The following is a 20,885-nucleotide window of genomic DNA, read 5'->3' as shown; positions in this document are numbered from 1 at the left end:
GATAAGAGGCATTGATCAAGTGGACAGCCAGAGACTTTTCCCCAGTGTGGAAATGGCTAATACGAAAAGGGCATTATTTTAAGGCAAATGGGGGAGAGGTTTTTTCAAACCATAAGATATAGGAACAGAAGTAGGCCATTCGGCCTATCGAGTGTTCCATTCAACCATGGGCTGATCCAAATCTTCCAGTCATCCACACTTCTTTGCTTTCACCCCATACTCTTTGATGTCCTGGCTTATCAAGGACCTATCTCTCTCTGCCTTAAATACACCCAATGACTTGGCCTCCACAGCTGCTCGTGGCAGCAAATTCCACACATTTACCACCCTCTGACTAAAGTAATTTCTCCGCATCTCAGTTCTAAAAGGATGTCCTTCAATCCTGAAGTCGTGCCCTCTTGACCTGGACTCCCCCTACCATGGGAAATAACTTTGCCTTATCTAATCTGTTCAGGCCTTTTAACATTTGAAATGTTTCTGAGATTCCCCCTCATTCTCCTGAACTCCGGGGAATACAGCCCAAGAGCTGCCAGACGTTCCTCTTACAGTAACCCTTTCATTCCTTTTTTATACATGATGGGTGGGTGTGGGATGGTTGAGGCAGATACATTACAGGCAGTTAAGAAACTCTTAGGCACATAGCTGATAGAAAAATGGAGGGAAGGGTTAGATTGATCTTAGAGTTGGGTTTGTGGGCCAAAGGGCCTACAATTTATATTTCAGTACATTTCCTAGCTGATCACAATCCCTGTGATTTTTGATAACCTTCATTGTTGTCTGCGCTACCAGCTATTTTGTGTCCTCTGGCTTCAGGAAAAAAATACCTCCCTTATCCTTGCCCTGTATTACCCTCTCCATAGCTGCCCTCATTTAAAATGGCATAGCATTTTCCTTAATCTTATTCACCAAGGACATTTTTGTGGGTGGTAGTGTAGCAGTTAGCATAATGCTATTGACCTGGGATTAATTCCTTCTGTTATCTGTAAGGGTGTTTTCCCTGTGACAGCGTGTGCTTCCTCTGCTCCATTTTCCTCCACATTCCATAGACATACGACTTAATTGGTCACATTGGTGTGACGTGGCAAGGGCCAGTAAATGTACTGAAACTTGAAATAAAAATAATTTTCTTTTTAGGCGACGGAATTCCCTGTAAGTCTTTCCTACTTCCTTTACGTTTCTCGAAGGTCTGCCTGACTTTCCAAAACCTCACACTATCCTTGTACTTTATAAACTAAGCGTTCATATCTCATCATCCGCAGTTCCTGAACATTGCCAGCCATGTTTTTCTTTCCCATGGAAACATGTCGGTCCTGAATTCAGTCCAGCTGATCTTATACTGACTGGGCCTTCCAACAGTGCTGTGAATTTGCAGTGCCAGGTTTCTGTCTAATACCGCTTTTCCCCACTTTAGCATTTTCTCCCGACGTCCAATCTATTCTTTTCCATTACTCTCTGATAACTTATCAAGTTATGATCTCAGTTCCCAAAATGCCACCCCCTCCCCAAAACTCCAATCACTTGCCCAGGCTCGTTTCCCGTGACAAGGCTCAGTAGGGCCCCTTCCCTGGCTAGACTGTGTCAATGTGGACACATCTAACCTCTGGCACTTAGGGAGTTCCTGATGATGACAGGACGTTGGTCACTCTTGACAACCTTGCTTTTATATGTCTGTGATCTGTCCCTCAAACTCTCAGTGACTTTTGGGAGGCGTATAGTCAAACCGCACTGGAGTGATTGTACCTACACCGCATTCCCAAGCTCTACCCATACTGCCTCAGTAGATGTCCTCTCTGAGTGATGTAATACCCTCACCTCTTGCATCTGCTGTTCTTGTCCTCGCAACCAAGTCCGTGTAAAGGTCACTTCATCAGTTCCCTTTACTGATCCAGACTAAATTCATTGTGTAACCCTTACCCAACAGGCTGGTATATGTCTAGGGCAGGGGTCAGCAACCTTTACCACTGAAAGAGCCACTTGGACCCGTTTCCCACAGAAAAGAAAACACTGGGAGCCGCAAAACCCGTTTGACATTTAAAATGAAATAACACTGCATACAACGTTTTGTTTTGCCTTTATGCTATGTATAAACAAACTATAATGTGTTGCATTTATGAAATTGATGAACTCCTGCAGAGAAAACGAAATTACATTTCTGCATGCAACAAAAACATTTTGAACTCCGAGAAAAAGACGTTGGGTTGAAGGTTACTTTTAAGTAAAATACTCAACGTCTATTTGAGTCCTTCTTGTATTTATGAAAAACGCCAAACTTAAATTTGCCGCTAGCAGCAAACCAAAAATAACGTCAGCCAGCTGTCAACCTGAAAAATAAAAGGACTATTTCACTGAACAATGAAAACATATGAATATACGTAAAATAGGCAATTAAAATATTTATCATACTTGGTCAGCTTGACTCACACCTGACAATGCAGTCGTATTCAGTAGGGATGGATCGATGCTTAGGGGAGTGACCGGGAAGGATAATGTGTTTTTTTCCTCTCTGAACTCACAGAAGCGGTTCCCAAACGATGTTTGCATTGCGATGATTGCAGAATGTAAATACTCCGAATTTATCATGTCGTGACCTTGTTTGAACTCTCTCAAATTGGGGAAGTGAGACAATGTGCCTTTCTGTAAATCTCTGGCAAGCACTGTCAACTTGCGCTCGAATGCCAAAACATCCTCCAGCATGTTTAGGGCTGTACGTCCTTTCCCCTGAAGAGCTGTGTTCAGCGTGTTTAGGTGCGCTGTCATGTCTACCATGAAGTGTAGCTTTTCCAGCCACTCTGGCTGTTCCAGCTCAGGAAAGGTGAGCCCTTTGCTGCCCAGGAACGTTTTCACTTCTTCCAGACATGCGACAAAGCGTTTCAGCACCTCCCCTCTGGACAGCCAGCGATAAAAACACGTTGTAGCGGTGTGCTACACGCAGTCAGTAAACTGCAGTCAAAGATAGCTTTATTCGAACTAAACAGCCTTGCTTTTAAGCCTCCCTCAACCCGCCCCCCATGGGCGTGGATGCTGCAAAAGACACGTACTCACAAACCCCCGTAGGCTATCTCCCTTAGCCTGAACACTGGCTAATTGTGAGCCGGTTCGGATGTGTCAGGAAATGGGTCGCCACAACGTCTTATTTAGATTGTACAAGATCACCATAATCTTCAAATTTAGAATTACATTTCAAAAACTAACAAACTAGCATAAAATACATTTTAATTAAATACTGACCAATTATTTCCCAAAGCAACAGGGAGCCGCAGCACAGACGTAAAAGGGCCACATGTGGCTCCGGAGCCGCGGGTTGCCGACCCCCGGTCTAGGGGAAAACTGAGTTCCAGCCACTCTCCAACCCACCTCCCGTACACGCAGGTGCTGTGAGAATCGAGTTAATGCCTCGCGCCCGCCAACAGTATCAAACCCACAACAACTACCGTTATGAAATACACTTTAAAGAGTTTACTAAAATTAAAAGAGTAGTAGGCAATACAACATATATATATATATATATATATACACACAAGGAAAAAAACAAAAGGCGCCAACTTATCAAAGTTCAGTCTGTTTAGTGCACTCGTTGGAGCTCAATCAACAAACCAATCGACCCATCCGGCCGTCGCACCTGGGACCACCCCGGTGGTCTTACGCGCAGTCCAGCACACGTCCACCTTCCTCGGCCTCCTCCTTCCGCCAAAAACCCGTGAAAAAACCCCTCCCCCAAATTCCCAGCATCACAAGACACAATAACATTCCCCATTGATTAACAAATGAATACAATTACCATATCAGCCATTCTAAAGTGAAACAACGGTGAGAGAAACACTTATCCGACAAAGAAGCATTCCTACTTGTAACAAACCAAAGAGGCCATTCTGAGTAACATACACAGGACATTGTACAATTGTCTTATCCATCATACTCCTTGTGTTGAAATAAACACACTTTAGCCCATCAGTGTCCTCGTGTTCATTAACATGGGCCTGTCTGTCCTTCTCCTCAGAAGCCCTTGTCTTTTCAACCCTTCCTCTTGCTGACATGGTACTGTTGTTGGCCCCCATCCCACTACTGTGGAATCAGAATCTGGTTTATCACTGACTTGAATGATGTGAGATTTGTTGTTTTGTGGCAGATATATTATTCTAATAGTACAAAAACAAAGGAATACTGAGATAGTGTTGAGGGGTTCATTGTACATTCAGAAATCTGATGGCAAAGGGGAAGAACTTGTTCGTAAAACATTGAATATCTTCATGATGGTAATAATGAGGAAATGTCTCATTAGCACAAACCCTCTGTGTGAGGATATGGGTTTCTTGTGTGTTTACATGCCACCTGCCCTGGGAGAACGCCCAGTGATCCGGGAAGCTGTTGGAGAAGGTTCGTATTCTGCTTCAGTGAAGGGACATTGTTGCTGACCCTATATAGGAGTGGGGACAGAGACGCAGCACAGCCCCACTCACTGACTGTCTCCTCTCCCTGCAGGTGGCAGTGGAGGCAGAGGATCAGGATTTGCCTGGAAGGGGTGGGGTTCAATGCCACCCCTGTGGACCTGCATGAACAGCAGCTGAGCCTGGAGCAGCACACTACGGCCCATCGCAAGGCCACGAACAATGGTAATGTATGGGGTCCGACACATATTGCTACCGGTAACGTATGGAATCTGTCGTATGGCGACACTGGGTAATGAGTGGGGTCTGAAACTGATACTGCTGACATGTGGGGTCTGAAACAGTGATACCGGGTTACATACAGGGTTTGTAGTTTGCGACATTGGTAACGTACAGATTCTGATGAGGCCACACTCAGGTTGGAGGAGCCACACCTTATATTTCATCTGGGTAGTCTCCAGCCTGATGGCATTAACATCAATTTCTTAAACTGGTAATTCACACCCCCCCCCCCCCACCATCCCCTATTCTTGTTTCTCCCTCTCACCTCATCTCCTTCCCTACCCATCGCCTGCTTCTGTTGCTCCTCCCCCTTCCCTTTCTTCCATGGTATTCTGCCCTCTCCTATCAGGATCCCCTTCTCCAGCCCTATATTTCTTTCACCATTGACTTCACAGCTCTTACTTCACCCCCCCTCCACCTATCACATACCACCTTGTATTTCTTCCTCCTTTCTTTCCAGTCCGGATGAAGATTCTCACCCCAAAATGCCGACTACTTTTTTCCATAGATGCTGCCTGACCCACTGAGTTCCTCCAGTATTTTGTGTTGTGTTGTTTTGGATTTCCTGTGTTACTGAATCTGGTCTGGTCCCAACAGGTGTGGGCAGTCGGGTCAGTGATCAGTCCAAGCTGCTGCCAGTCAGGGCTCTCAATGAGGTGTTTGTGGGAGAATCGCTGTCATCCCGGTGAGTTACCGAACGCCCACTGCGGCTCCAACCCCCTAACCACCACCTCAGTGGGTCTACTCCAGTCTGCACTCACCCATGTGTGGTTGGTCTTCCTCGTCCCTTCCTCCTTCCGACAGTATATCAACAGTGCTGTCCTCTTTTTTTCCCCCCCCCAGGCCATCGTACTATGAGATCTCCATTGACAATGGACCCTGGGAGAAGCACAAGAATTCTGGTCTCAATGTCTGCACCGGGACTGGATCCAGGGCCTGGTATGGTGGTGGGGTTTGGGGATGTATCTGAACTGCAGACAGAATTTCCTGATCAACACCCCCTCACTGAGGGTTGAGACTGTCGAAGTCACCAGGCCTATGGGACCCATGCCCCCTCCCCCATATTGGGTTATACTGTGGTCCTGTCTCCACCCCCTGTATTCATCACAGACAGGTGCAGTAGCAACTGTGGCAATCATGACTGATTTATTATCCCTGTCAATGCCACTCTCCTGCCTTCTCCCTGTAATCTTTGACACCCTTACTGCACTTCACCTGTCTACCTGTGACACCACTTTCAAGCAACTGGGATTTGCAAGGATGTTGGCAGGACTTTAGGGGCGAAGTTAAAGGGAACATAGGAGATTGAGGGGTGACAATATAGAGGGGACAGATAGGGTGAATACTCATTGCATTATTTCCAGATTCGGGAAATCAAGAACTAAGGGGAGATATTTAACAAGAAACTGAGGGTGCGAGCTACATAAAGGGTGACATGGAAGTGAAATGAACTGTTAAAAACAGTTGGATGGGTACATAGATTAGAAAGGTTTAGAGGGATATGGAACTATCTTGCGTCAGGGTCAGTTTGGTGGTTGAGTTGCATTTTGTGACTCGCTCCCACTCTCTCTCAGGTCTTACAACATTAACAAGTTGGCCAGTCAAGAGGTGGAAGATCTTTTACTGATCGGTGAGTATGATGCACAGCTCAGAATCAGATTTATTGTCGCTGACATGGCCTAAAATCTGTAATTTTGCAGCAGCAAAGATAAAATTATAAAAAAAAAGGAATGAAGATGTTAATGGACTGCTCAGAAATCTAATGGTGCTGTTCCAGAAAACAGGAGTCTTCAGGCTCCTGCACACACTCCCTGATGGTAGAAATTGCAGGGGCCCTGGCAGAAATATTTAAAAAGTCTTTATCCACGGGTCAAGTGCCAGAGGATTGGAGGATAGCTCATGCAGTTCTGTTGTTTAAAAAAGACTCAAAAAGTAAGCCGGGAAATTATAGGCTGGTAAGCTTGACATCGGTAGTAGGTAAATTATTGGAAGGAGTATTAAGAGATAGGATCTACAAGTATTTGGATAGACAGGGACTTATTAGAAAAAGTCAGCATGGCTTTGTGCGTGGTAGGTCATGTTTAACCAATCTGTTAGAGTTTTTCAAGGAAGTTGCCGGGAAGGTGGATGAAGGGAAGGCAGTGGATGTTGTCTACATGGACTTCTGTAAGGCCTTTGACAAGGTCCCGCATGGGAGGTTAGTTAGGAAGATTCAGTCGCTAGGTATACATGGAGAGGTAGTAAATTGGATTAGACATTGGCTCAATGGGAGGAGTCAGAGAGTGGTAGTGGAGGATTGCTTCTCTGAGTGGAGGCCTGTGACTAGTGGTGTGCCACAGGGATCAGTGCTGGGTCCATTGCTATTTGTCATCTATATCAATGATCTGGATGATAATGTGGCAAATTGGATCAGCAAATTTGCTGATGATACAAAGATTGGAGGTGTAGTGGACAGTGAGGAAGGTTTTCAAAGCTTGCAGAGGGAGTTGGACCAGTTGGAGGAATGGGCTGAAAAATGGCAGATGGAGTTTAATGCAGACGAGTGTGAGGTATTGCACTTTGGAAGGTCAAACCAAGGTAGACCATACAAGGTAAATGGTAGGACACTGAGGAGTGCAGTAGAACAGAGGGATCTGGGAATACAGATACATAATTCCCTAAAAGTGGCGTCACAGGTAGATAGGGTTGTAAAGAGAGCTTTTGGTACATTGGCCTTTATAAATCAAAGTATTGAGTATAAGAGTTGGAATGTAATGGTGAGGTTGTATAAGACATTGATGAGACTGCATTTGGAGTATTGTGTGCAGTTTTGGTCACCTAATTACAGGAAGGATATTAATAAGGTTAAAAGAGTGCAGAGGTTTACAAGGATGTTGCCGGGACTTGAGAAACTGAGTTACAGAGAAAGGTTGAATAGGTTAGGACTTTATTCCCTGGAGCGTAGGAGAATGAGGGGAGATTTGATAGAGGTGATATAAAATTATGATGGGTATAGATAGTGAATGCAAGCAGGCTTTTTCCACTGAGGCTAGCGGAGAGAAAAAAAACAGATCATGGGTTAAGGGTGAAGGGGGGAAGTTTAAAGGGAACATTGGGGGGGGGCTTCTTCACGCAGAGAATGGTGGGAGTGCAGGCTCACTTTTAACATTTAAGAAAAACTTGGACAGTTACGTGGATGAGAAGTGTATGGTCCAGGTGCAGGTCAGTTCAGCATAGCCCAGAAGGGCCGAAAGGCCTGTTTCTGTGCTGTCATGTTCTGTGGGACATGTCCTGAATAGAGAAAGTTCTTGATGATGAATGCTGTCTTCGGGAGGCAACTGTTTGTAAAGATGTTCTCAACAGTGGGCAGAATAGGCAAGGACCCTGTGGCTAGTTACCAGTCCTGGTTAGTTCCAGCTCAGAGTCGGGGAATGAGGAGAACCGAGCTCACTGGAAGATAGCATTTAACTTGGACAGTTGCAAGGTGCCCTAATTTGGTAAGGTGAACCAGAACAGAGGAGTACAGGTAAATGAGTTTAAGATGGGAGGAGAAAGATTCGAAGGGGACCTGTGGGACAATTTTTTCCACACTGGGGATGGTGGAATTATGGAATGAGCTGCCGGAGAAGTGGCTGAGGTGCGTTGAATTACAATAAGAGTTTTGGCCAGGTCCTTGGGAAGCAAAAGATTTGCATCAAACTTGAACAAATGGTACTTACTCAGATGGGCTGAATGGCCTGTTTCTGTGCTCTATGACTCTGAGATGGTGCCATTACACTACATTGATTTGACACTGAACATTGGAGGGCTTGGGCTGTCTAACTGGCAGAACAGTTTGAGCCAGTGAAGTGCTGGCTGCCTGGGTTTGCCCAGATTTGTCCCTCACTGGTGTGGTCCGGCCCTCAACAGACTCAAACTGACCAGAGGAGCACAAGTGTGGTACAAACACACCCTGCACCCTGAATACGAAGCGCTCACTACTTACTATACTTAGAAATCCACACCTACAACCTCCTACACCCATATCCATCTCCATTCCACCCCCCCCACCCTCATTCAGACTCCAGATCACAGCCTTTTCACTTTTCCCACATCACTCTGTCCCTCAGTGAACCTGCCCACATAACTGTCGTTTTAACATACTGTCGAGCTTGCCTCTGCACAAACAAATCTTTGGTTCAGCTGATCTAGTTTTCATTCATCACATTTTGCCAGCTCCTGCTAACCCCTTGTCAGGGTTAGTGTTATCTCCTACACCAGCAGCTTAGTTTGGCGTGGTAATCGCTGCTGCAATACCTCAGAGACGGAGAGCAGATTGCTTGCGAACTGGGTGTTAATGTGACCTCCCTTTCCCTCTGCCCTTCAGCACAGGAGAGAGGCCACGTGGCCCTGCAGATGGATCGAGATTCTGTGGAACAAGGTGAGTGCTGTTTGTTTTATCTCTCTTCTCCACTCTCCCCCCCCCCCCCCACCAGTATGCCTCCCTCCCCGTCACCCAGATACTGCTCCATTTTACAAAAATATAAGTATCATTACTGTCTATACTCGGGTGGGACCACCACCGCAGAAATCCCCCCCCCCCCATACCTATCGTGACTGCGTGCTCCCTCTGCAAGGACAGCTGGGCGTGAACATATCCTTGGAAGAGGGCCAGTCAGCCTTGGCAGAGCCTTTGTCCTGCCACTGCCTGGACCTGTGAATGGCCATTTTGGCCAGGCCCAGAGCAAACCCACCATTAAATCCTGCAAGCAATCCACCTTCTTCTGTACTGGGTGCCCATATGGCAGGAGAATGGGACTGAAATATAACCAGAACCTGAGGAGCATCACCTTCAGATATTCAAACAGGGGCTGCAACCCCTCCTACTCCATATATGTCAGAGAATGAACAAGTAGAAGGGTTGTCAGTGAACTCACTTAAAAACCTACTGCACGGTCCTGCCCTGTGCAACACCTTCCTGTACAATGATCTCCTTGGCGCGTCGCAGAAGGGCATGGTAGGCAGCTCGTATTGTGTGGGACCCTGTCCTGCGAGGTATCTCGAGGCCTGGGTTCAATGAGCCATTCTGACTGACCAGGTCAGTACCACCCCTCCTGTTGTGAAATCCCGCAGTGACGGACTGGTGCTGCAGAAGGCTCGGCTTGGGTCAGGTCTGTCAGTTAACAGATGGAGGGGTCCCTCTGAATTCAGCGCAGTTATCCCCAGGGTTGTGTACTGTGTGGGAAGTGGCTAGCATGACACAAAGCAGAATATCCTCACAGACAACTGCGCATGGTTTGAATTTACCTTTTGCTTTCTTTTGTAGTCACCGACCACTACAATGATTCGCTGATCTTCTCCCCCGAGGAGCCGAGGCTTTTCTTTAGCATTCGGGAGCCCATCGTAAACAGAGTGTTCACCAGCACCCTGCATCGCGGCTTTACCAGCAAGTGCGTATGTCTCTGGGCTTCTTTCAGCTGCAGTCTTACTGTTGAAGAGCTTGTCAGATTTTCCCTTCTACAAATGTTGACCCTGAGTGGGATCTTCCTGTATAAACGTGTTACCTTGCGCACACAGCTGTAGGACTGGGCAGTGAGCAAAGGAATGGCAGATGCAATTTAACTTGAGCGGGTGTGGAGACTGCAATTTAATGGCCTTGAACAATAAACAGTACTTGGGTGCATTTCACCCTGCCCTGCCACCAAACAACCAGGCTACTGTGAGGACCCCAATTCCTTTGTTCACGACCCATCATTCCAGTGAAAGCTCTGCAGGTCAGGCAGCTTTTGAGAGGGGGAGAAATGGTTGAGGTTTTGGGGTGGCAAAGCCTTTGAGTGTCGGATGGTGTCTGAGTGCTGCACAAACCTGAGGTCCCAGCCTTTGCTCTGCTCCTCCTCCAGAATGTCGATTCGCTCCAGGTGCTGGGATGCCTGTATGGTGGTAGATGGAGGGACCTCGTTCGAGTTCAACGATGGAGCAGTTGCCACTTTAACTGTGGAGGAGGAGGACGCTTTGTGCACAGTGCTGCTGGAAGAGTGAATCCCTGCCAAAGGATGGGACTACTGAACCTGGATTGTGTGGTGCTTGCCTGACCTGGAGCCAGGGTGGTTTGGTGTAGTGTGGGTTTGACCCTAAGCAAGAAGCTCACTGGCAGGTGTGTGCCATTTACACCGCTCCTGAGCTGTGCCCTGTCTGGACAGGAAATATTTTATCAGCTTGGACTGAGCCTTTACCTCATTCACTGACCTAAGCAGAGGGAGGGACTGGAGCCATCAAAAAGGAAGCTGAATAAAGCATTATTTTTAAATACTCTCTGGCATCTTCAGTGAGTTTGCTGTAAACTTTTGCTCTGTTCTCCCAACTCTGAGCTGCTGCAGAGCCACTCGTCTTTAACTCTCTCATGTGGTCTGTGGCTTTCAGATGACCCTCCCTGGAAACACCAGACGTTCAGGCTCCTGCTCCAACAAGCTGGGTCAGGGAGCTGCAAGTACTGTACAGCCTGTGATAGTGTTCAGGAGAATATGGCATAGTTGGAGAGACAGGTGCCTAGTAAGCAAAGGCCCCAATCTGTTTTAGGTTAGGAAGAATAGAACCACGGCTGGTTTATAGACCAGTAGTAAGAGGAAGGAGATCCAGGAAGGAATTTGCAGAACTGTGTATTGCAGCAGTATAGTCTTGGGTTAGGGTTGTCTACTGAGGCATGTTCTGGCAGACAGGATGTGTATCTCAGTTCCCTGTAAGTTGAAATACAGGTTGACAAACTGTTTAGCAAACTTGTCTGTATTAGTCAGGGTCTGGGACGTCATGATGCAGCTATACCAACGTTGCTACGACCACAGTTGGGAGTATTGAGTGCAGTTCTGGTCACCTACTTACAGGAAAGATGTCAATAAGATTGAAAAAGGGAGAGAAAATTTACAAGGAGTCTGAGTTGTAGGGAAAGCTTAAATAGATTAGGACTTTATTCCCTGGAGCATTGAAGAATGAAGGGAGATTTGATAAAGGAATTCATTGAGGTTTATAGATACAGTAAAAGTAAGTAGCTTTTTCAGGTTGGGTGAGACTAGAACTAGAAGTCATGGGTAAAATGTTTAGAGGTAACTTCTCCACTCAGAGGGTGGTGAGTGTAGAATAAGCTGCCAGCATTCTGGTGATGTGGGTTCAATTTCAACATTTAAGAGAAATTTGGATAGGTACCTTGCTGGGAGGGATTTGGACCAGGTGAGGGTGGGTGAGACGAGGCAGATTAATAGGTGGGCATAGACTAGATGTTCTGAAGGTCTGTTTCTGTGCTGCAGTGCTCTATGACTATAATTCAGTTTCTACTTCCAGTGTCCCACAGTCTGGACCACTGACACCATACCCTCCTCTTCCCTCCCAGACTAGGGAGGGAAGAACTACTTAATGCCACATTTCTTCCACAGATAAACAAACATTCCATGTGTTTATTGACTTACATATGAAACAGGAACTGTAACCACTGCAGTCTGTACACGAGGGGCTGACAGTGCAGGCACGGTGCTCATTCACGACACAGGACAGATCTTTTCTCCAACTCCATTCCGGTGACAGCTGTGTGCTCTCTCACCCTGTCCTGTACGTTGGGCTTCTCGCAGAACTCGGCACCTACACTACCTGTGCCTTGTAGTCCCTGTCAAGTTTCAGTTGCCTGCTTCGGTAGCTCCTGTACAACCTTTTACTTCCCAATTCCTGGTTAACACAAGCTCCTGCTACTCTGTCCAGGTGGCATCCATCCCATCAAACATGGGAGCCAATCCCAGGCCCTGGGATCTCTGCTGTAGTGTGCGTTAGAATGGTCCAAGTGCTCAGAGGGTGCGCATCTCCAGCCTACAGGTAATGCCCCAGATGGTCCGACTTTTGCCATGGCCTGGAGTTGGCCGAGCGATGCTTGTCAGAGGAAAGGCGTTGATCTTAATCTGAGGAATCAGCTCCTTCACGTTGAGTGTGGAGTCTCGTACCAGCCCATAAATACTCAGCGTTTTCAGGGAGATGATCTCCCTCAGCTCCCTGCACACAACAGGCAAACAAATCAGCAAGTGACAACACTTCCACAGCACTGCACTACTGGCAGCCTTCCAAACAGGATTTACAGAGCCCTGGCCAATTTTCCCCTCCCTCTAACCAAGTTAAAGGAGAGAACTCAGCATTGAGTGTGGGGTTTTGTTGCTGTGTGGCTGAGCCACTAACAGACAGTGAGAAGCCCCTACACTTACACAAGAGCTGCTGGAGGGATCTCATGGCATCTGCTGAGGCCCAGGTGCTGGAGGTGAGAGAGTTGACGGAGAGCAGGGAAACATTCCGGCGTGAGCATCGTGCTGTCACTGAGGGAGAGAGCACAGTTAGATGCTGAAAGTGGTGGAGGCAACCTAGGAAGTGCGGTGAACAGCAGTGACTCACCTCATGTCCAGGTTGGTGATCTGTGGACATCGCTGGCACAGAACCTCCACATCTAGGCACAAAGCAAAGACGTCAGCAACTGGCAGATCACACCTTGCACCCCCACCCCAATCAAGTACAGGTCTGGTTGCCCTGTTGGAGGAAGAATGTGGAGGCTTTGGAGAGGGTGTGAAAGTCCACCTGGACTTGGTTCAGAGGGCATGTGCTATAAGGAGAGGTTGGATAACTTGATCTTCAGAGGTTGAGTGGAGACCTGATGGAGTTTATAAAACTGGAGCAGAAACAGAGTCGGTTGAAAAGTCAGATACTAGATGACATAGTGTTAAGGTGAGAATCGCAAACCAGTGGGGGCGGGGTGGGGGGGGGGGGTGCCTGGAACAGATGTCGGTGGCAGATATGATATGGGTGTATAAGAGGCTTTTAAGAGAGGATCAGAATTGGTATCTCTGGCATATGTTGTGAAATTTGTTTAGCAGCAGCAGTATATTGCAATACATAATAACTATAAATTACAATATTAGTGTAAAAAGAGAGGGGGGGCAATTGAGGTTGTGTTCATGGATTCATTATCCATTCAAAAAACTAACTGCCAAAGGGGTAGAAGCTGTTTCTGAAATGTTGACTGTGTGTCTTGGGGTTCCTACCTCCTCCTCAATGGTAGCAACGAGAAGAGGGCATGTCCTGGTTGATGGTGTCCTTAATGATGCCTTTCTGAGACATCACCTTTTGAAGGTGCCCTGGTAACTGGGGAGGTTAGTGCCCATGATGGAGCTGAATTTCAGCAGCTTTTTCCGATCCTGTGCAGCAACCCCTCCATACCAGGGTGATGCAACCATTGAACCAGAGACATGAACAGGCAAGGAATGAAAGAGTACTGGCTACACGCAGGCAGAAGATTAGTTTAATTTGGCACAGACATATGGTGAGCCGAAAGGTCTAAGTGTGTTGAACAGTGGTGCAGAGCTGTGCCGGAGGGGTTGGGGCTGTCACCTACCAGCATTCCGGAGGCAGTGCCTGTGGCCACTGATGTTGAGCTGTGTCACGGTGCTGGGTACGTGTGTGACCAGCACCTGTATATGCTCCAGCCCAAACTCACACCATGAGACATTCAGCTCATCCAGCCTGGGAAGAGGGCACAGAAAGTGAGGGGATACAATCATACCTACTCCCTCCCACCTTGGCCCCATATTCCTTCTTCCCCCCCCCCCACCCCCAGAATCTAACACCTGCCACAGGATGGGGCCCACATTCATGGGATGTGGGGGAAATCAAAGCTGATGGAAAAAGCCACAGTGTCACAGAGAATGTGCAAACTCCGCACACACAGGCACCTGAGGTCTGGATCAAACCTGTGTCTCAGACAGTGGGGGTGCAGCATCAGTCCCCGACCCACCAAATCAACTCGCATTCTCACAGTGGGGGTGCAGCATCAGTCCCCGACCCACCAAATCAACTCGCATTTTCACAGTGGGGGTGCAGCATCAGTCCCCGACCCACCAAATCAACTCGCATTCTCACAGTGGGGGTGCAGCATCAGTCCCCGACCCACCAAATCAACTCACATTCTCACAGTGGGGGTGCAGCATCAGTCCCCGACCCACCAAATCAACTCGCATTCTCACAGTGGGGGTGCAGCATCAGTCCCCGACCCACCAAATCAACTCGCATTCTCACAGTGGGGGTGCAGCATCAGTCCCCGACCCACCAAATCAACTCGCATTCTCACAGTGGGGGTGCAGCATCAGTCCCCGACCCACCAAATCAACTCGCATTCTCACAGTGGGGGTGCAGCATCAGTCCCCAACCCACCAAATCAACTCGCATTCTCACAGTCCCACCACACCACTCCAACTTAGTTCTTAAGGCTTCTCCCCTGCCACACTTACCTGGGACAGCTGTTCAACATCTGGTTGAGGGAGTCAGACCCAAACCGGGAACAGCTGGAGAGATTGAGCCGGAGCAGTTTCTCGCTGTGGCCAACAGCCCTACAAACAAACAGTGAGCAGCAAGTCAGCCCGAGCACCGACAACGACCCCCAAGCCTCCCCACCCGCACCAGCTCCTCACCTGATGACATCGTCGGACAGCAACAGCCCCTCCAGACTGAGCCCCAGGAGCTGGTGGCAGCGCCGCAGGATTTGCAGGATGGCAGAGGAGCTGGTCACACAGTGAGACAGGTCGAGCTGCTGCAGAGGGAGCACTCTGCGGGGAGAGAGCAGCACATGAGCGGAGCCCAGCCTCACTTCCCAATGCAGAGAGCACTCTTTGGAGAGAGAGTGGCACCATGAGCTCAGTCCAGCCCGGGCTCCACTCCTATTGCAGGAAAGGACTCACTGCCCCCAGCCCAGGGGTCACAGGCAGGGCCACACTTACCCCACAATACAAAAGCATAGATTAGCTCAGAACAGGATTAGGGTGGTGGATAGGTGTGTGGACACAGCCCCTTTAATTAATAATTATTTAGATCTCACCATCATTTTCATTCTTTAGGTACAACTTTGGAGGCCAAGGGGCCTATTCCGGTGCGGTACTGTTCGATATTCGCCATTCAGAGGGGTGGTTTACACTGATGTCACGGTAGCCATGGATAAGGGTTCACCCCCCACCACCATCTGTTCTCCCTGTGACCGGGTGGCTTTCTCCAGTTTCATCCCACAGATACATTGGTTAGTAGGTTAATTGGTCTTATGGGTATAATGTGTAGCACTGACTCTTTGGGCCAGGAGGGCCTGTAACAGCCCTGATCTACTGACTGAGGCAGTGAGCACCCACACTCTCCCAGACCCCACCTTTACCTCTGGTAGAGATGATGCTCACCTGTCATCCTTGAACATGGGGTCTCCAAGGAAGGAGCGAGGACTCCTGAGGACCACCACTCCAGCCCCCAACACTCGGCCCAGAGTGCCCGAGGGCAGACTTGCCTTGCTCAGATCCACACTGTACCACAGGGACTTGTCAAACCTGCCCGACAGACACGCAGGGTCAGACAACACAAACACCAAGATCAGACCAGCAACGTGTCGCCCACAGCACAGAACCGGCTCCCCAGGGCAGTTTCAGCCCCCTCTGCACCAATCCTGTTTCACTCACTGGAACTCCTGATTTTTGTAACTTTCTGTACCACATTCCAGCATTACTCTGAGTAAAGAACTTACTCCTCAGATCTCCTTTAAAACCCCTCTCACCTCTTGTTTCTGACACCCCAACCATGGGGAAAAAGATTCTATCTCCCCTATCTAAGCCTCTTATTTTACACCTACATAAGATAACCCCTCGGCTTCCTGGAACAAATGCAACCTATCTAATCTTTCCTCCCTCCACCCCAGGGTGAATCTGCCAGCACACCCACATTCCTCCTATGAGGCGGCAACCTCATACAATGTTCCTCTCCAGATGCTGCCTGACTTGCCGAGTTCCTCCAACATTTTGAATGTGTTGCTCTGAATTTCCAGCAACATCTGGAATGCCTTGTGTTTAGAAGCACAAGGTTAGTCACTGTTATACAGGAAGGAAGTGGGTGTTTTGGCCCACGGGCATGACTCGGAGAGGTGGAAGGGCCTATTCTGTGCTATACCTCAAAAAATAACTCCTGGGGATCAGTTCATCTCCACCCTTGGTGATAAACTCTCGAAGTATATCCCTGCCTGTAACTCACGACTGGCAGTCTCATTTTCAATATAACCCCAAATCCATAGGAGATAGAAGCAGAATGCTGCACCATTCCATCACCCCCCCCCCCCCCCATTCTCCTGCCTTCTCATAACATTTGATGCCGATTCATCAAGAACCTATCAACCTTTGCTTTAAATACACCCAATGACTTGGCTTTCACAGCTGCCTGAAGCAAAGAAGATTCACTGCCCTCTGGCTAAAGTTGTCCCACAATACTGAAGCTGTCCCTTCTGGTCCTAAACTCCTCCATTGACAAATGCCTTATAAAACCTCAGCCTTACATCCTTGCTTTTGAATTTGAGCCCTCTCAAAATGAATGCAAACAATGCATTTGCCATCCTCACCATTGACTCAAAGTTTGTAGGGGACTGGGAACCGGAACCTCAGGTCAGGATCAGACCTGAAGGAAAATGTCAGGGAAAGTATTGAAAGGCAAAACCAAACCAACGGGTGTAATGGGTCAGATAGCTTGAAGTGTGTATATTTCAATGCTAGGAGTGCTATGGGTAAGGGTGATGATCAGAACATGGAACTATGATATCGTAGCCATTACTGAAACTTGTACAAGTTTTAGAGGTGGCGAGGGGATCACTCAAAGCAGATATAATGGAGGGCTCAGACAAGGAGTCTGTTTGGGTGGGACTCTCAGCAATAGCAGGGGTGTCATCACGCTGATAGGATTGTAATACAGACCAATGAATAGCCACCAGGGCATTGCGGAACAGAAGTGTGATCAGATGAAGAAAACACAGGTTTGATGCTGTGGGAAATTTTAACTTCCCTAATAGAAACTGGGACCATCTTAGTACAAAAGAGTTAGTTGGGGCTGAATTTGTTAAATGTTTCCAGGAATGTTCCTTAAATCAGTATGTATATGGTCCAATGAGAGGAGGGGCTGTACTGGACCTGGTGTGTAATGACCCTTCAGTCAGTGAACAGTGACAACTTCCTAACTTTCAGGATAGTTGCAGATAAGGATAGGTATGGTCCTTGTGGGAAAGTTTGAATTTGGAGCAGGGCAAATTATGGAGGCATTAGGCAAGAACTAAGGAGCATTAATTGGGACCACTTTTTCTCTGACAGGTCTATTAGACACGTGGAGGGTGTTCAAAGATCAATTACAGAGTACAGGAAAGGATGGAATGATAGAAGAACCTTGGATGTCTAGAGAAGTGCTGAACTTAGTCAAGGAAAAAAGGAAAATTATGTAAGGCTTCAAAGTCAGGATCAAATGAAGCACATGAGGAGTATAAAGAAGCTAGAAAAGATCTGAAGAAAATTAGGAAAGCCAGGAGGGGCCATGAAAAGTCCTTGGCAAGTAGGATTAAGCTGAATCCCGAGGTATTCTATACATACATCAAGAGTAAAAAGGTAACTAGGGACCTTCAGGGATAAAGGGGGAACATTTGCTTTGGAGTAGAGAAGCAAGCAAGGTATGTAATGAGTACTTTGCTTCAGTATTTACCAAGGAAACAGATATAGAGGAGCAGGAGATCAGTGCTGTGTGTATAAATACGTTAGGGCATTTAGAGGTTGAGGAGAGTGTTGGGCCTCCTAATGAGTAGTAAGGTAGATATGTCCCCAGGGCCAGATGAGATTTATTTCAGGTTATTGAAGGAGATATAGAACGAGATTTCTGGGCTCTTGACCAGTATCTTTGTGCCCTCTCCAGCTACAGGCAAGGCCCTGGAGGACTGGTGTGTAGCTAATCTTGTACCTCTGTTTAAGAAGGGAACAAGGGGAAATCATGGGAACTATAGACTGACAAGTCTCATGTCAGTTATAGCGAAATTATTGGAGAAAATTCTTTGGGATAAGATACTTGAAAATTTGGAAACCCATTACCTAATTAGGAGAGCCAGCATGGCAGGTCGTGCCTTACTAACTTGATTGAGTTTTTTGACAAGTTGATTAGAGTAATTGCTGAGGTTAGGGAAGTGGATGTTGTTTACAAGGATTTTAGTAAGGTGTTTCACAAAGTCCCTCATGAGAGGCTAATCCAGAAGATTAAGATGCATGGGGTCCACTGCAAATTGGCTGTTTGGATTCAGAACTGCTTGTGCATAGAAAACAGAGGGTAGTGGTTAAACGTTTTGCCGAGCATCTACGTTCCACCTGCCAGAACAAGCGGGATCTCCCAGTGGCCATCCATTTTAACTCCACTTCCCATTCCGACATGTCCATCCATGGCCTTCTCCACCATTGTTGGAGGAACAATACCTTTTGGGTAGCCTCCAACCTGATGGCATGAACATCGATTTCTCAAACTTCCAGTGATGCCAACTCCCTCCTTCATCATGCCCTATCCTCTTCTACCCCTCTCACCTTATCTCCTTGCCCATCACTTCCCTCTGGTACTCCTCTCCACCTTTTTTTTTCTTTCTTTCATGGCTTTGTCTCTTCCATCAATCAACTTCCCAGCTCTTTGCTTCATCCCTCCCCCTCCAAGTTTCACCTATCACCCAGTGTTTCTCCCTACCCTCAAATCTACTCCTCAGCCTTTTCTCTCCAGTCTTGCTGAAGGGTCTCAGCCCAAAACATCGATTGCTTTTTTTCATAGATTCCTCCAGCATTTGTGTGTGTTGTAGTGGCTGAAGTGACTTATTTGAGCTGCAAGTCTGTAATTATTGGAGTTCCACAAGGAGTAGAGGATAGTAGTTGATGGGACCTCTGTAATGTATACAAATAAGCCGGATGAAATGTAGATGGGTGGGTTATATTTGTGGATGTTGCTAAGATTGGAGTTGTGGACAGTGTGAAAGATTGGCAAAGAATATAGATATAGATCAGCTGCAAATGGAGTTTAACCCAGAAAAATGTGAGGTGTTGCACCTCAGTAGGGCAAATGCAAGGAGACAGTACACTGTAAGGGCAAAGTCCTTAACAGTGTTGCTGAGCAGAGAGATCTTGGGATCCAAGTTCATAGCTCCTTGAAAGTGGCTACACAGATCAATGAGGTAGTTAAGAAGGCTTATGGAATGCTTGCTTTTATTAGTCGAGGCATTGAGTATAAAACTTTGGTTTGGCCACATATTGTGTACAATTCCAATCACCCCACTATTGGGAGGATGTTGAGGCTTTAGAGAGGGCGCAGAAGAGGTTTACTAGAATACTGCCTGGTTTAGAGTGCTATCACGAGAGGCTGCATAAACTTGGGTTGTTTTCTTTGGAGCATCGGAGGCTGAGAGAAGCATAGATAGAGTGGACGGAGTGGATGTTTCCCAGGGCTGAAATGTCTAATACCAGAGGGTATGTATTAAAGGTGAGAGGTGATTGGCTCAAGGAGGACGTGAGGGGCAAGTTTTTTTTACTAAGAATCATGGATGCTGGAATGAGCTGCCTGGTGTGGTGGAAGAGACACTTGGATGGGCACAGGGACGGAGAGATATGGACACGGTGTAGATAGGAGGGATCGCTGTTTGGGTGTTTTTGATTTGCCTTTTAGTTGTTTCGGCACAACACTATGGGCCGAATGGCCTATTTCTGTGCTGTATGCTTCTCTGTTCTAACCTGCAAGTTAACTTTTAGGGTCCTGCTCGAGGACCCCACAGTCCCTCTGCACCTCTGATTTTTGAATTTTCTCCCCATTTACAAAATCGACCACACCTTTATTCCTTCTGCCAAAGTCCATGACCATACACTTCCCTAAACTATATTCCATCTGCCACTACTTTGCCCATCCCCAAATCTAAGTCCTCCTGAAGATACCCTGCTTCCTCAACACTACCTGCCCCTCCTCCAATCTTTGTATCATCCTAATCTGTCTAAGACCTTCTGTAGCCACTCTTATTTTCTCAAAACTACCTGACACTCCACCAGTCTTCATATTGTGCATTAACTTGGTCACAAAGCCATCAATTCCATCATCCAAATCATTGACATATAATGTAAAACATAAAACATTTCACAATATCCTGAAAAGGGAGGGTGAGCAGCCAGAAGTTGTGCTACATACTGGTACCAATGGCAGAGTTAGAAAAAGGAAGGAGGTCCTGAAAACAGAAAGCATGGAGTTAGGAGGGCAGCTGAGAAGCACACACTCAAGGGTAATAATCTCAGGATTGCTGCCTGTGCCACACAACAGTGAGGATAGGAATAGAATGAGGTGGCAGATAAATGCGTAGCTGAAGAATTGGAGCGGGGGCAGAGATTCATATTACTGGATCATTAG

At 47.2% G+C, this 20,885-nt stretch overlaps 2 protein-coding genes across 6 annotated transcripts in view; one reads left to right on the top strand and one right to left on the bottom strand.

Moving 5' to 3' along the window:
- Positions 1–10,937, top strand: part of nadk2 (NAD kinase 2, mitochondrial) — a 57,493-nt gene extending 46,556 nt beyond the window's left edge. Inside the window, exons 6-12 of the mRNA XM_059974045.1 lie at positions 4,480–4,610; positions 5,265–5,352; positions 5,511–5,606; positions 6,242–6,297; positions 9,013–9,066; positions 9,952–10,075; positions 10,526–10,937. Of these exons, the coding sequence (XP_059830028.1) occupies positions 4,480–4,610; positions 5,265–5,352; positions 5,511–5,606; positions 6,242–6,297; positions 9,013–9,066; positions 9,952–10,075; positions 10,526–10,664 (688 nt within the window). The 3' untranslated portion in view covers positions 10,665–10,937. The remainder of the gene's footprint in view (positions 1–4,479; positions 4,611–5,264; positions 5,353–5,510; positions 5,607–6,241; positions 6,298–9,012; positions 9,067–9,951; positions 10,076–10,525) is intronic.
- An 885-nt stretch (positions 10,938–11,822) lies between these two features.
- The window catches only part of LOC132396491 (S-phase kinase-associated protein 2-like), a 30,351-nt gene continuing 21,288 nt past the window's right edge, over positions 11,823–20,885 (bottom strand). For 3 of the 5 annotated variants that reach the window (XM_059974040.1, XM_059974041.1, XM_059974043.1), the window contains exons 5-11: positions 15,860–16,003; positions 15,110–15,244; positions 14,930–15,028; positions 14,038–14,165; positions 13,044–13,095; positions 12,860–12,967; positions 11,824–12,653 (exon numbers count right to left, since the gene is read on the bottom strand). In XM_059974040.1, coding sequence (XP_059830023.1) covers positions 12,452–12,653; positions 12,860–12,967; positions 13,044–13,095; positions 14,038–14,165; positions 14,930–15,028; positions 15,110–15,244; positions 15,860–16,003 — 868 coding nt within the window. In that variant the 3' untranslated portion in view covers positions 11,824–12,451. Of the gene's footprint in view, positions 12,654–12,859; positions 12,968–13,043; positions 13,096–14,037; positions 14,166–14,929; positions 15,029–15,109; positions 15,245–15,859; positions 16,004–20,885 lie in introns of all 5 variants that reach the window. The other 2 variants (XM_059974042.1, XM_059974044.1) reach the window with 1 other exon arrangement.

The sequence above is a fragment of the Hypanus sabinus genome, chromosome 7, assembly GCF_030144855.1.
Source record: "Hypanus sabinus isolate sHypSab1 chromosome 7, sHypSab1.hap1, whole genome shotgun sequence".
Classification (NCBI taxonomy): domain Eukaryota; kingdom Metazoa; phylum Chordata; class Chondrichthyes; order Myliobatiformes; family Dasyatidae; genus Hypanus; species Hypanus sabinus.
Note: the sequence above shows the minus strand (reverse complement) of the source record. Positions and strands in the feature narration are given on the sequence as shown.